Raw genomic sequence first — 13,434 nt, 5'->3', positions numbered from 1 at the left:
ACCTCTGTTCCTTGAGTAATCCATAGCTTCTTTGTAGACTTTGCTGTAACCTTGGTTAGTTTTGGGGGAAAACAGTGTGCAAACAAGGTAAGCACTTTATTAGCAAAAGTGTTATATTTTTCATTCATGCCATGAGCACTGTAAACATCATTCCAGTGAATGTCTCTGAGTGTCCTAAAATAATCAATTTTTGGCTTATTGATTACCCTCTTGAGTTCATAAGTAACAATTTTATATCCTGTTCAGTATTAATATTTAACAGAAGGAACTGCAAGTCATGGTCTGAGAGGCCATTGATTATTGGTTTTGTAATATAATTTTGTTCATTGGACTTTTCTATAAAGATATTATCAATGGCTGTTTGTGAGCAATTGGCTACCCTAGTTGGGAACTTTACAGTGGGAATTAAGTTGAATGATAGTGTTACTAACTCAAACAAGTTCTTATTGGGAGAGTCTTCAAGGAAATATACATTGAAGTCACCAGCAGCCATTATTTCTTTGTTTTTAGTTATTAAATAGGCAAGTACAGCTTCAAGGTGGATTATGAACAGATTAAAGTTACCTGCAGGTGCTTGATATATATTTAAAATTATGAAGGTGTTTTTTTTTATGAAATTCTACTTCTGTTGCACATGCTTCCATATGCTGTTCTAGGCAAAATTTATGAATGTCTACATTCTTAGATTTATGACAGTTCCAGATGAATGTGGCAACTCCTCCTTTCTCTATTTCTGCTCTACAAAAGTGAGATGCTAACCTAAATCCTGTAACACTTAAGTTCTGTACCAATTGTCACATGGTGTTCAAAGAGGCATGATGTCAGCTGGGTTTGAGGATCTAATTCATCTAAGCAGATAATTAATTCATTAATTTTATTTCTCAGTTCTTGAATATTTTGATGCAAAAAAGATAGCTGATATTTCACATTGACCAAATTAAAATTGGGTAGAGTTGAATTTTCTGCTGATTGTTGAAAATTCTTAACCAACAGCTGTTTATGCTGATGTAATAAGCTAGAATTATGTTTTTTGGTTTCTTTCTCATACTGAAGGTTTGTCTCAGTCCTAACCTCTCTTAAAACTTGGTTTCTTTCTGTCCTCCCTACCCTGAAAAAGGGTCTTTTCTGAATCCTATAACCAGTGGTATTTTATCACTCATGACAGTGCCTCCCCCCTATAACTTTCCTGCTATTTTACCAGCCAGTTTACCCTTCCCTTTCCTGTTGAGGCGAAGGCCATGCCTAGTATAAACCTACCTATTGAGAGAATCAACAGAAATCACACCAATGTGTGACCCTGCACCTCGACATGAGCAGCTGTCATTGTTTAAAGAACAACAGGCAGATAGTGAAATAAACAGTGAAGAGTAGGATAACTCCTACATTTGGGTGAAGAGAGAGGAATATAATATCCACTGGCTTCATCAGGAATGAACATCTTAATTGAGGCTGCGATGGCTTGACAAGCAGTGGCTCTGTTTTTGAAAGATATGACATTAACAGTATGGAATGTGCTTTGGTAATTGCATACTCCACAATTCTGCTGTTGAATAGTGCCACTGACAGATTGTGACACAATTGTTGGATGCCAGTATCGTTCCAGTACAGCCTGATCAAAAAGTTGTTTGTATTCTTAGATAGCATAAGCTGACTCTAACTTGAAGTCATGAACTTTCGGGACAATGTGATTGGATAGTTAATTGCTTGTATGATTTTCTGATGAACTGAGGACCTTCTACATTGAGATGCCACTGATTACCTCCTTTTGTACTATGGTGCCATTTGAGTTCTTTGATTGTGTAATGGTGTATGAGAAATATGATTAAATTGTGAAATAATGCTGGTTTATACCTAATTTTTATTGTTTCTAGGTAAAAACATAAATAGGAAGCATGATAGATCATATCATGAATTTGAAATTTTTTAGAAATAATGTGGCGCCTTTAAAACTAATGTAATGTATGTTTCAGGTAAAAATTCATTTTATAACTCTCAACGGATATAAAAATAGAGGTCTATTAAAATAAACTATTTCATTTAAAACAGGAGCTGTTCAAAAAACTTGTTCCTCACCAATGTCTTGGTGCCATTTGGTCACGACGTGACAAGAACAGAAGCCATGAAGCTGCAACAGTGCTGGCCACCGTAAATCAGTTCAATGCTGTTTCATTCCGTGTCATCAGTACAGTCCTTATGGATCCAGACATCCGACCAAGTGAAAGGGCAAAGGTGATAACAACATGGATAGACATTGCTCAGGTACGTATAACTGTAGATGTTAAGAGAATATAGCCAGCAACTTATGCTGAATTTAGCTCGATACAAATAAAATATCAGCCTAACACCAGAATGTCTGTTGCTAATCCACGTGTATACCAAACAGGTGCAAGATAGGATGAGGGAGTGAGAACCCAGTAATGATAGCTGCAAATGATAACAGGAGAATTAAATAGGTAAAAAGCATGGTGTATTTGAATATACAGGATACAATGAGAATGCCTACGGAAGGCGAACATGGCACCAGCTGCTCATAGAAGCTATCGCAGCTAAGTCAAGACAGAGCAATGTCTGGAATGTTAGGAGTGTGAAGGAAGGTGTGTGTTGTTAGGTCAGAGACTGAGGGCAGAGAGAGGAATTCCTGCTGGAACTGGCACTGTGGCCCACATTGCCCAGAACCTCATGTGACTGTCTTTCCATCCTTCCTGTTGCCTGTTACATGCAGTGCTTGTAAAGTGTGCTTCACCAGAAACCTCTAACCAGTGGGAACTATTCTCGACCTGCGATGTAGGCCAGGTTTGGCGTAAAAGTAATGGGAACAGTCCTGCGAATGGTCAGCAACTCAAATTGCCAAAGAGTGACAATTTGAGAACTCAGAACATCTAATCAAACATTCACTAATTCCTTCAAGCAGATGGCCACCTGAACAACCCTCTGCCTTACCACAGGAGTGGCACCTCACAAGTTTACAATATTTTGTCAAATGCTTTTTGGAAAAATGGGTTGCCCGATTGTTAGACTTACTGGCTATGGGAGGGTGAGTATTAAACAACCTGAAATTTGTTGGTATTGGGACTTCATTTAACAAAAATTTATTATTGGACACTCTAGTGGGCATAACTGATGATGGGGCTGGAGATTGTTCAACCTGTCTGTGCAGACCAGGCTTCAAAGACCAAAGGAGTGGTGTGGCAGTGCAGTGGGGTGTAGAAGTGATGCAACTGCGCTAAAGATGGATGTTGTGTTGCCCACTTGGTAGCACGTGCATCATGAATTGGTGGTACAGATCTTCTACACTCCGTCCAGTGGTCATTAGAGGGTGCTATAAGGGCTGCATCATTCAATGAAAGGGGTATAATTTTGAAGGGGCTCTATTCATTAATGATTAACATCTCATTTAATCCAGAAGGGCATAACTTTTCAAAGTAAGTTACATCAAAATTCTAGTAAAAAAATCAGTGAAAAAAGTTAAGGGGATTACTGTTGATACTGAAGTTATGTTGGAGATCATTACAAAATAGGAGAGAAGCAGTGGGTAGCCTTTAAATATGCGCAATCTTAATTGGGGGTCATACCAAATGTAGATTTATATTTTGTCATTTTTAACACACAAGAACTATGTATAACGGTCTTGGAGTCATCAATGAAAATGTAGAACTTCCACAGTTATTATGCTGATTGTAACACATAGATTTAAGAGGATGTGTTGATCATCAGGCATTAGCTAATTTTTAATCAGGTAGCTCAACAAAGCATTAAACTTGCTGCAAATGCTGTCAAGATACTGCTGAAGGCAGTATGCTCTACAATTTCATTCTATTTTCTACTTTTCAAGTAGGATAGTTGCTCCTTACCAAATTGAAACAAATCAAATGACTACTACTCCGTTATGTGAAGTGGGGTAGTCAGTTGAAAAATAGAGATTAAAACTGACTGTACTAGTACACTTAAATAGTGATACCTATTGAGATTTAATAAACATGAATTTGGGTAACAGGCGGACAAAATGGCTCATGATTAAATCTAAGGGAGAGAGAAATTATCTCTACCCACTTTACAACCATTTGTCCTGCTTCCCCAGTGGTTGAGATTTTTTTATATATATATAAAAAAAAAAAACAAAGATGATGTGACTTACCAAATGAAAGTGCTGGCAGGTCAACAGACACACAAAATTCAAGCTTTCGCAACAAACTGTTGCCTCATCAGGAAAGAGGGAAGGAGAGGGAAAGACGAAAGGAAGTGGGTTTTAAGGGAGAGGGTAAGGAGTCATTCCAATCCCGGGAGCGGAAAGACTTACCTTAGGGGGAAAAAAGGATGGGTATACACTCGCACACACACACACATATCCATCCACACATATACAGACACAAGCAGACATATTTAAAGACAAAGAGTTTGGGCAGAGATGTCAGTCGAGGCGGAACTGCAGAGGCAAAGATGATGTTAAATGACAGGTGAGGTACGAGTGTCGGCAACTTGAAATTAGCGGAGATTGAGGCCTGGTGGGTAACGGGAAGAGAGGATATAATGAAGAGCAAGTTCCCATCTCCAGAGTTCGGATGGGTTGGTGTTGGTGGGAAGTATCCAGATAACCCGGACGGTGTAACACTGTGCCAAGATGTGCTGGCCATGCACCAAGGCATGTTTAGCCACAGGGTGATCCTCATTACCAACAAACACTGTCTGCCTGTGTCCATTCATGCGAATGGACAGTTTGTTGCTGGTCATTCCCACATAGAATGCATCACAGTGTAGGCAGGTCAGTTGGTAAATCACGTGGGTGCTTTCACATGTGGCTCTGCCTTTGATCGTGTACACCTTCCGGGTTACAGGACTGAAGTAGGTGGTGGTAGGAGGGTGCATGGGACAGGTTTTACACCGGGGGCGGTTACAAGGATAGGAGCCAGAGGGTAGGGAAGGTGGTTTGGGGATTTCATAGGGATGAACTAACAGGTTACAAAGGTTAGGTGGATGGCGGAAAGACACTCTTGGTGGAGTGGGGAGGATTTCATGAAGGATGGATCTCATTTCAGGGCAGGATTTGAGGAAGTCGTATCCCTGCTGGAGAGCCACATTCAGAGTCTGGTCCAGTCCCGGAAAGTATCCTGTCACAAGTGGGGCACTTTTGTGGTTGTCAGGTTGTTGGTGTAATGGTTCAGGGATTCCGGACTGGAGCAGATTCGTTTGCCACGAAGACCTAGGCTGTAGGGAAGGGACCGTTTGATGTGGAATGGGTGGCAGCTGTCGTAATGGAGGTACTGTTGCTTATTGGTGGGTTTGATGTGGACGGACGTGTGAAGCTGGCCATTGGACAGGTGGAGGTCAACGTCAAGGAAAGTGGCATGGGATTTGGAGTAGGACCAGGTGAGTCTGATGGAACCAAAGGAGTTGAGGTTGGAGAGGAAATTCTGGAGTTCTTCTTCACTGTGATTCCAGATCATGAGGATGTCATCAATAAATCTGTACCAAACTTTGGGTTGGCAGGCCTGGGTAACCAAGAAGGCTTCCTCTAAGCGACCCATGAATAGGTTGGCATACGAGGGGGCCATCCTGGTACCCATGGCTGTTCCCTTTAATTGTTGGTATGTCTGGCCTTCAAAAGTGAAGAAGTTGTGGGTCAGGATGAAGCTGGCTAAGGTAATGAGGAAAGAGGTTTTAGGTAGGGTGGCAGGTGATCAGCATGAAAGGAAATGCTCCATTGCAGCGAGGCCCAGGACGTGCGGAATATTTGTGTATAAGGAAGTGGCATCAATGGTTACAAGGATGGTTTCCGGGGGTAACACAATGGGTAAGGATTCCAGGCGTTCGAGAAAGTGGTTGGTGTCTTTGATGAAGGACGGGAGACTGCATGTAATGGGCTGAAGGTGTTGATCTACGTAGGCAGAGATACGTTCTGTGGGGGCTTGGTAACCAGCTACAATGGGGCGGCTGGGATGATTGGGTTTGTGGATTTTAGGAAGAAGGTAGAAGGTAGGGGTGCGGGGTGTCGGTGGGGTCAGGAGGTTGATGGAGTCAGGTGAAAGGTTTTGCAGGGGGCCTAAGGTTCTGAGGATTCCTTGAAGCTCCGCCTGGACATCGGGAATGGGGTTACCTTGGCAAACTTTGTATGTGGTGTTGTCTGAAAGCTGACGCAGTCCCTCAGCCACATACTCCCAACGATCAAGTACCACGGTCGTGGAACCCTTGTCCGCCGGAAGAATGACGATGGATTGGTCAGCCTTCAGATCACGGATAGCCTGGGCTTCAGCAGTTGTGATGTTGGGAGTAGGATTAAGGTTTTTTAAGAAGGATTGAGATGCAAGGCTGGAAGTCAGAAATTCCTGGAAGGTTTGGAGGGGGGTCCCGCTCCGACGGAGGACGGAACTGTTCCAGGCAGGGTTCAATTTGGATGGTGTCTTGGGGAGTTGGATCATTAGGAGTGTGATTAGGATCATTTTTCTTTGTGGCAAAGTGATATTTCTAGCAGAGAGTACGAGTGTAGGACAGTAAATCTTTGACGAGGGCTGTTTGGTTGAATCTGGGAGTGGGGCTGAAGGTAAGGCCTTTGGATAGGACAGAGGTTTCGGATTGGGAGACAGGTTTGGAGGAAAGGTTAACTACTGAATTAGGGTGTTGTGGTTCCAGAGTGTGTTGATTGGAATTTTGAGGTTTTGGAGGGAGTGGAGCTGGAAGTGGGAGATTGAGTAGATGGGAGAGACTGGGTTTGTGTGCAATGAGAGGAGGTTGAAGTTTGCTGGAAAGGTTGTGAAGGGTGAGTGAGTTGCCTTTCCGGAGGTGGGAAACCAGGAGATTGGATAGTTTTTTGAGGTGGACGGTGGCATGCTGTTCTAAAGACACCAACCACTTTCTCGAACGCCTGGAATCCTTACCTATTGTGTTACCCCCAGAAACCATCCTTGTAACCATTGATGCCACTTCCTTATACACAAATATTCCGCACGTCCTGGGCCTCGCTGCGATGGAGCATTTCCTTTCATGCTGATCACCTGCCACCCTACCTAAAACCTCTTTCCTCATTACCTTAGCCAGCTTCATCCTGACCCACAACTTCTTCACTTTTGAAGGCCAGACATACCAACAATTAAAAGGAACAGCCATGGGTACCAGGATGGCCCCCTCGTATGCCAACCTATTCATGGGTCGCTTAGAGGAAGCCTTCTTGGTTACCCAGGCCTGCCAACCCAAAGTTTGGTACAGATTTATTGATGACATCCTCATGATCTGGAATCACAGTGAAGAAGAACTCCAGAATTTCCTCTCCAACCTCAACTCCTTTGGTTCCATCAGATTCACCTGGTCCTACTCCAAATCCCATGCCACTTTCTTTGACGTTGACCTCCACCTGTCCAATGGCCAGCTTCACACGTCCGTCCACATCAAATCCACCAACAAGCAACAGTACCTCCATTATGACAGCTGCCACCCATTCCACATCAAACGGTCCCTTCCCTACAGCCTAGGTCTTCGTGGCAAACGAATTTGCTCCAGTCCGGAATCCCTGAACCATTACACCAACAACCTGACAACAGCTTTCGCATCCCGCAACTACCCTCCCGACCTGGTACAGAAGCAAATAACCAGAGCCACTTCCTCATCCCCTCAAACCCAGAATCCCCCACAGAAGAACCACAAAAGTGCCCCACTTGTGACAGGATACTTTCCGGGACTGGATCAGACTCTGAATGTAGCTCTCCAGCAGGGATACGACTTCCTCAAATCCTGCCCTGAAATGAGATCCATCCTTCATGAAATCCTCCCCACTCCACCAAGAGTGTCTTTCCGCCATCCACCTAACCTTTGTAACCTGTTAGTTCATCCCTATGAAATCCCCAAACCACCTTCCCTACCCTCTGGCTCCTATCCTTGTAACCGCCCCCGGTGTAAAACCTGTCCCATGCACCCTCCTACCACCACCTACTCCAGTCCTGTAACCCGGAAGGTGTACACGATCAAAGGCAGAGCCACATGTGAAAGCACCCACGTGATTTACCAACTGACCTGCCTACACTGTGATGCATTCTATGTGGGAATGACCAGCAACAAACTGTCCATTCGCATGAATGGACACAGGCAGACAGTGTTTGTTGGTAATGAGGATAGCCCGTGGCTAAACATGCCTTGGTGCACGGCCAGCACATCTTGGCACAGTGTTACACCGTCCGGGTTATCTGGATACTTCCCACCAACACCAACCCATCCGAACTCCGGAGATGGGAACTTGCTCTTCAATATATCCTCTCTTCCCGTTACCCACCAGGCCTCAATCTCCGCTAATTTCAAGTTGCCGCCACTCATACCTCACCTGTCATTCAACATCATCTTTGCCTCTGCAGTTCCGCCTCGACTGACATCTCTGCCCAAACTCTTTGTCTTTAAATATGTCTGCTTGTGTCTGTATATGTGTGGATGGATATGTGTGTGTGTGCGAGTGTATACCTGTCCTTTTTTCCACCTAAGGTAAGTCTTTCCGCTCCCGGGATTGGAATGACTCCTTACCCTCTCCCTTAAAACCCACTTCCTTTCGTCTTTCCCTCTCCTTCCATCTTTCCTGATGAGGCAACAGTTTGTTGCGAAAGCTTGAATTTTGTGTGTATGTTTGTGTGTCTATCGACCTGCCAGCGCTTTCGTTCGGTAAGTCACCTCATCTTTGTGTTTATATATAATTTTTCCCACGTGGAATGTTTCCTTCTATTTTTTATATATATATATATATATATATATATATATATATATATATATATATATATATATATATAAGAATCATGAAAGAAGGTTGTATACATGGAAGAACCCTGGAGATACTAAAAGGTATCAGATAGATTATATAATGGTAAGACAGAGATTTAGGAACCAGGTTTTAAATTGTAAGACATTTCCAGGGGCAGATGTGGACTCTGACCACAATCTATTGGTTATGACCTGTAGATTAAAACTGAAGAAACTGCAAAAAGGTGGGAATTTAAGGAGATGGGACCTGGATAAACTAAAAGAACCAGAGGTTGTACAGAGATTCAGGGAGAGCATAAGGGAGCAATTGACAGGAATGGGGGAAATAAATACAGTAGAAGAAGAATGGGATAGCGTTGAGGGATGAAGTAGTGAAGGCAGCAGAGGATCAAGTAGGTAAAAAGACGAGGGCTAGTAGAAATCCTTGGGTAACAGAAGAAATATTGAATTTAAGTGATGAAAGGAGAAAATATAAAAATGCAGTAAGTGAAACAGGCAAAAAGGAATACGAACGTCTCAAAAATGAGATCGACAGGAAGTGCAAAATGGCTAAGCAGGGATGGCTAGAGGACAAATGTAAGGATGTAGAGGCCTATCTCACTAGGGGTAAGATAGATACCGCCTACAGGAAAATTAAAGAGACCTTTGGAGATAAGAGAACGACTTGTATGAATATCAAGAGCTCAGATGGAAACCCAGTTCTAAGCAAAGAAGGGAAAGCAGAAAGGTGGAAGGAGTATATAGAGGGTCTATACAAGGGCGATGTACTTGAGGACAATATTATGGAAATGGAAGAGGATGTAGATGAAGATGAAATGGGAGATATGATACTGCGTGAAGAGTTTGACAGAGCACTGAAAGACCTGAGTCGAAACAAGGCCCCCGGAGTAGACAATATTCCATTGGAACTACTGACGGCAGTGGGAGAGCCAGTCCTGACAAAACTCTACCATCTGGTGAGCAAGATGTATGAAACAGGCGAAATACCCTCAGACTTCAAGAAGAATATAATAATTCCAATCCCAAAAAAGGCAGGTGTTGACAGATGTGAAAATTACCGAACTATCAGCTTAATAAGTCACAGCTGCAAAATACTAACACGAATTCTTTACAGACGAATGGAAAAACTAGTAGAAGCCGACCTCGGGGAAGATCAGTTTGGATTCCGTAGAAACACTGGAACATGTGAGGCAATACTGACCTTACGACTTATCTTAGAAGCCAGATTAAGGAAAGGCAAACCTACGTTTCTAGCATTTGTAGACTTAGAGAAAGCTTTTGACAATGTTGACTGGAATACTCTCTTTCAAATTCTAAAGGTGGCAGGGGTAAATACAGGGAGCGAAAGGCTATTTACAATTTGTACAGAAACCAGATGGCAGTTATAAGAGTCGAGGGACATGAAAGGGAAGCAGTGGTTGGGAAGGGAGTAAGACAGGGTTGTAGCCTCTCCCCAATGTTGTTCAATCTGTATATTGAGCAAGCAGTAAAGGAAACAAAAGAAAAATTCGGAGTAGGTATTAAAATTCATGGAGAAGAAATAAAAACTTTGAGGTTCGCCGATGACATTGTAATTCTGTCAGAGACAGCAAAGGACTTGGAAGAGCAGTTGAATGGAATGGACAGTGTCTTGAAAGGAGGATATAAGATGAACCTCAACAAAAGCAAAACAAGGACAATGGAATGTAGTCTAATTAAGTCGGGTGATGCTGAAGGAATTAGATTAGGAAATGAGACACTTAAAGTAGTAAAGGAGTTTTGCTATTTGGGGAGCAAAATAACTGATGATGGTCGAAGTAGAGAGGATATAAAATGTAGACTGGCAATGGCAAGGAAAGCGTTTCTGAAGAAGAGAAATTTGTTAACATCCAGTATTGATTTAAGTGTCAGGAAGTCATTTCTGAAAGTATTCGTATGGAGTGTAGCCATGTATGCCATGGACGATAAATAGTTTGGACAAGAAGAGAATAGAAGCTTTCGAAATGTGGTGCTACAGAAGAATGCTGAAGATTAGATGGGTAGATCACATAACTAATGAGGAAGTATTGAATAGGATTGGGGAGAAGAGAAGTTTGTGGCACAACTTGACCAGAAGAAGGGATCGGTTGGTAGGACATTTTCTGAGGCATCAAGGGATCACCAATTTAGTATTGGAGGGCAGCGTGGAGGATAAAAATCGTAGAGGGAGACCAAGAGATGAATACACTAAGCAGATTCAGAAGGATGTAGGTTGCAGTAGGTACTGGGAGATGAAAAAGCTTGCACAGGATAGAGTAGCATGGAGAGCTGCATCAAACCAGTCTCAGGACTGAAGACCACAACAACAACAACAACAACAACAACATATATATATATATATATATATATATATACACACACACACACACTTACTTACTTACTTACTTACTTACTTACTTCCTTACTTATCGCGAATGGACCCAGAAGGATCACGCAAAGCTTTCTGACGTCGTTTCTTCCATACTTCTTTCATTCGTTCTCCATGTTTTCTTTCTTCTGTCCATTTTGTTCCTGGTCTCTTTAGTGCTTCCTTCTCCAACAATACAGTCCACTTTTCCACCTTATTTCTAAAAGTTTTTCTATCTTTAACATCTTTAAGTTCAATATTTGCTTTTTGTAAATCTAATTTTACTTGGCTAATCCATGGTGTTGTTGATTTGACTTTTTCTATGTAAGTGAGAATTCTGTTGGTGAGTCGTGTGGGGGGAAGTCTAGTGACATGTCCATAAAATTTTAATCTTCGCCTTCTTATGTCTGCTGCCAGGTTTGATATAGTTTCTGTGGTTCTTCTTGATTGTATCCGGTATCCTTCTTCTGTTAATTTTGGACCTGAAATCTTTCTCATAATTTTGCGTTCTTCTTTTAGTATTTTTTCTAAATCACATTTTGTGTGGAGTGTGAGCGTTTCACTAGCATATAGTGCTGCTGGCTTAATTACTGCGCAGTAGTGTCTGATTTTTGTGTTCGAGGAGATGCATTTTTTATTGTATATTTCATGTGTCATACCATATGCTCTCTTCATTTTCTGTTGTCTGATCTTCTGTGCAACTTTCTCTCCTCCGGTTGGCTCCAAAATTTCACCTAGGTATTTAAAATGTTTTACTCTATTTATTTTTCCATATTTCGTGTTCAAACTGTGTACATGGAATTTCGTACAGAAAAATTCTGTCTTTTGAAACGAAATTTGTAAACCTACTTTATCCGCGCATTCCTTAAGGATCTCTATTTGTTTGGTGGCAATTTCTTCATCATCTGCAAGTATGGCCAAGTCGTCCGCGAATGCTAAACAAGATATCTCCATGTTGTCTTTGGTTCTACCAAGATGGATTGGTTTCCAGTAGGATTGATTTTTTAATTCTTTTTCCCATTCCTTAATGACTTTATCCAGGACTATATTAAACAGAAGTGGAGATAGCCCGTCACCTTGACGTACTCCAGTTTTTATGAGAAAAGGTTCAGAGATTTCTCCCCTGAATTTAACTTTAGATACAGTGTCTGTCAGTGATTCTTTGATAAGCCTTAGTGTTTTGGAGTCAAGTCCAAGTTCCTCTAAAATGTTAAACAAAGATTGCCGGTCAATTGAGTCATAGGCTTTCTTAAAATCTACAAATGTACAAATTATGGAGGCATTTCTAATTGCTTTGTGTTTTAATATTGTCTTTAAATTAAATATTTGTTCTATGCATGAGCGACCAGGGCGGAAGCCTGCTTGATAATCACCAATTTGGCGTTCCAGCTGCTCTTGTGTTCTTTTCAGCAGGCATGTTGAGAGAATTTTGTAGGTGACTTGTAAAAGTGAGATTCCCCTGTAGTTATTGACATTTGTTCTGTCTCCTTTTTTATGTAACGGGTGAATAAGGGCACATTTCCAATCCTCTGGTAATTTTTCTGTTTCCCATATTTTTGTTATTATTTTTGTGAGCTCTTGCAACGTCTTTGGTCCTAAGTTTTTTAATAGCTCTGCAACAATGCCATCTTCGCCAGATGTTCTATTATTTTTTAAGTTTTTAATGTGACATTTGATTTCTTCCTGTGTTGGTGGTAATGAATCCGGTTGAGCGTTGGCACTGATTTCTTTGGGAAACCTTAAACTAGGTTCTGGGCAATTTAGTAGGTTAGAAAAATATTGAGCCAATACTTGACAGTTTTCCTGGTTTGTTAGGGCTAATTTACCATCTGGTTTTCTGAAACATAAATTTTGAGGGATATATCCTCGTATTTTATCTGCGAAAGTTCTGTAGAAGTCTCTTGTATTATAGTTTTGGAAATTTTCTTCTATGGCATCCAGTTGTGCCTTTGTGTACTTCCTTTTTGCTTGCCTAATAGATTTTGAAACCTGTTTTCTAACCTCGTTAAATAAATGTAGACTTTCTTGTGATTTTTTACTGTTATATTCTTCAAATGCCTTTTTTCTCCTTTCTGAATCCCACCAAGGGTGTTTGAATATCTTTTTCAAGGGAATAGTTTCCTTAGCTATTCACGTGATTTTAGAATGAAATTCTTCCCATGTGTTTGCCTTTTCCTTCTCCCATTCTTCTTTTACTTTAGATTCTTTAATCTTCTTGGTGTCATATTTCTGTATGTGACTTACCAAACTCTTTGTCTTTAAATGTGTCTGCTTGTGTCTGTATATGTGTAGATGGATATGTGTGTGTGTGCGAGTGTATACCCGTCCTTTTTTCCCCCTAA

General features: G+C 41.5%; 1 protein-coding gene across 2 annotated transcripts in view; it reads left to right on the top strand.

Moving 5' to 3' along the window:
- LOC124798104 (ral guanine nucleotide dissociation stimulator-like 1) overlaps window positions 1-13,434 on the top strand; it is a 576,462-nt gene that overhangs the window by 504,860 nt on the left and 58,168 nt on the right. For both annotated transcript variants that reach the window (XM_047261355.1, XM_047261354.1), the window contains exon 7: window positions 2,047-2,259. In XM_047261355.1, the coding sequence (XP_047117311.1) occupies window positions 2,047-2,259 (213 nt within the window). The remainder of the gene's footprint in view (window positions 1-2,046; window positions 2,260-13,434) is intronic.

The sequence above is a fragment of the Schistocerca piceifrons genome, chromosome 5, assembly GCF_021461385.2.
Source record: "Schistocerca piceifrons isolate TAMUIC-IGC-003096 chromosome 5, iqSchPice1.1, whole genome shotgun sequence".
Taxonomy (NCBI): domain Eukaryota; kingdom Metazoa; phylum Arthropoda; class Insecta; order Orthoptera; family Acrididae; genus Schistocerca; species Schistocerca piceifrons.
The sequence above is the reverse complement of the archived record's forward strand: the minus strand, read 5'-3'. Positions and strand labels throughout refer to the sequence as shown.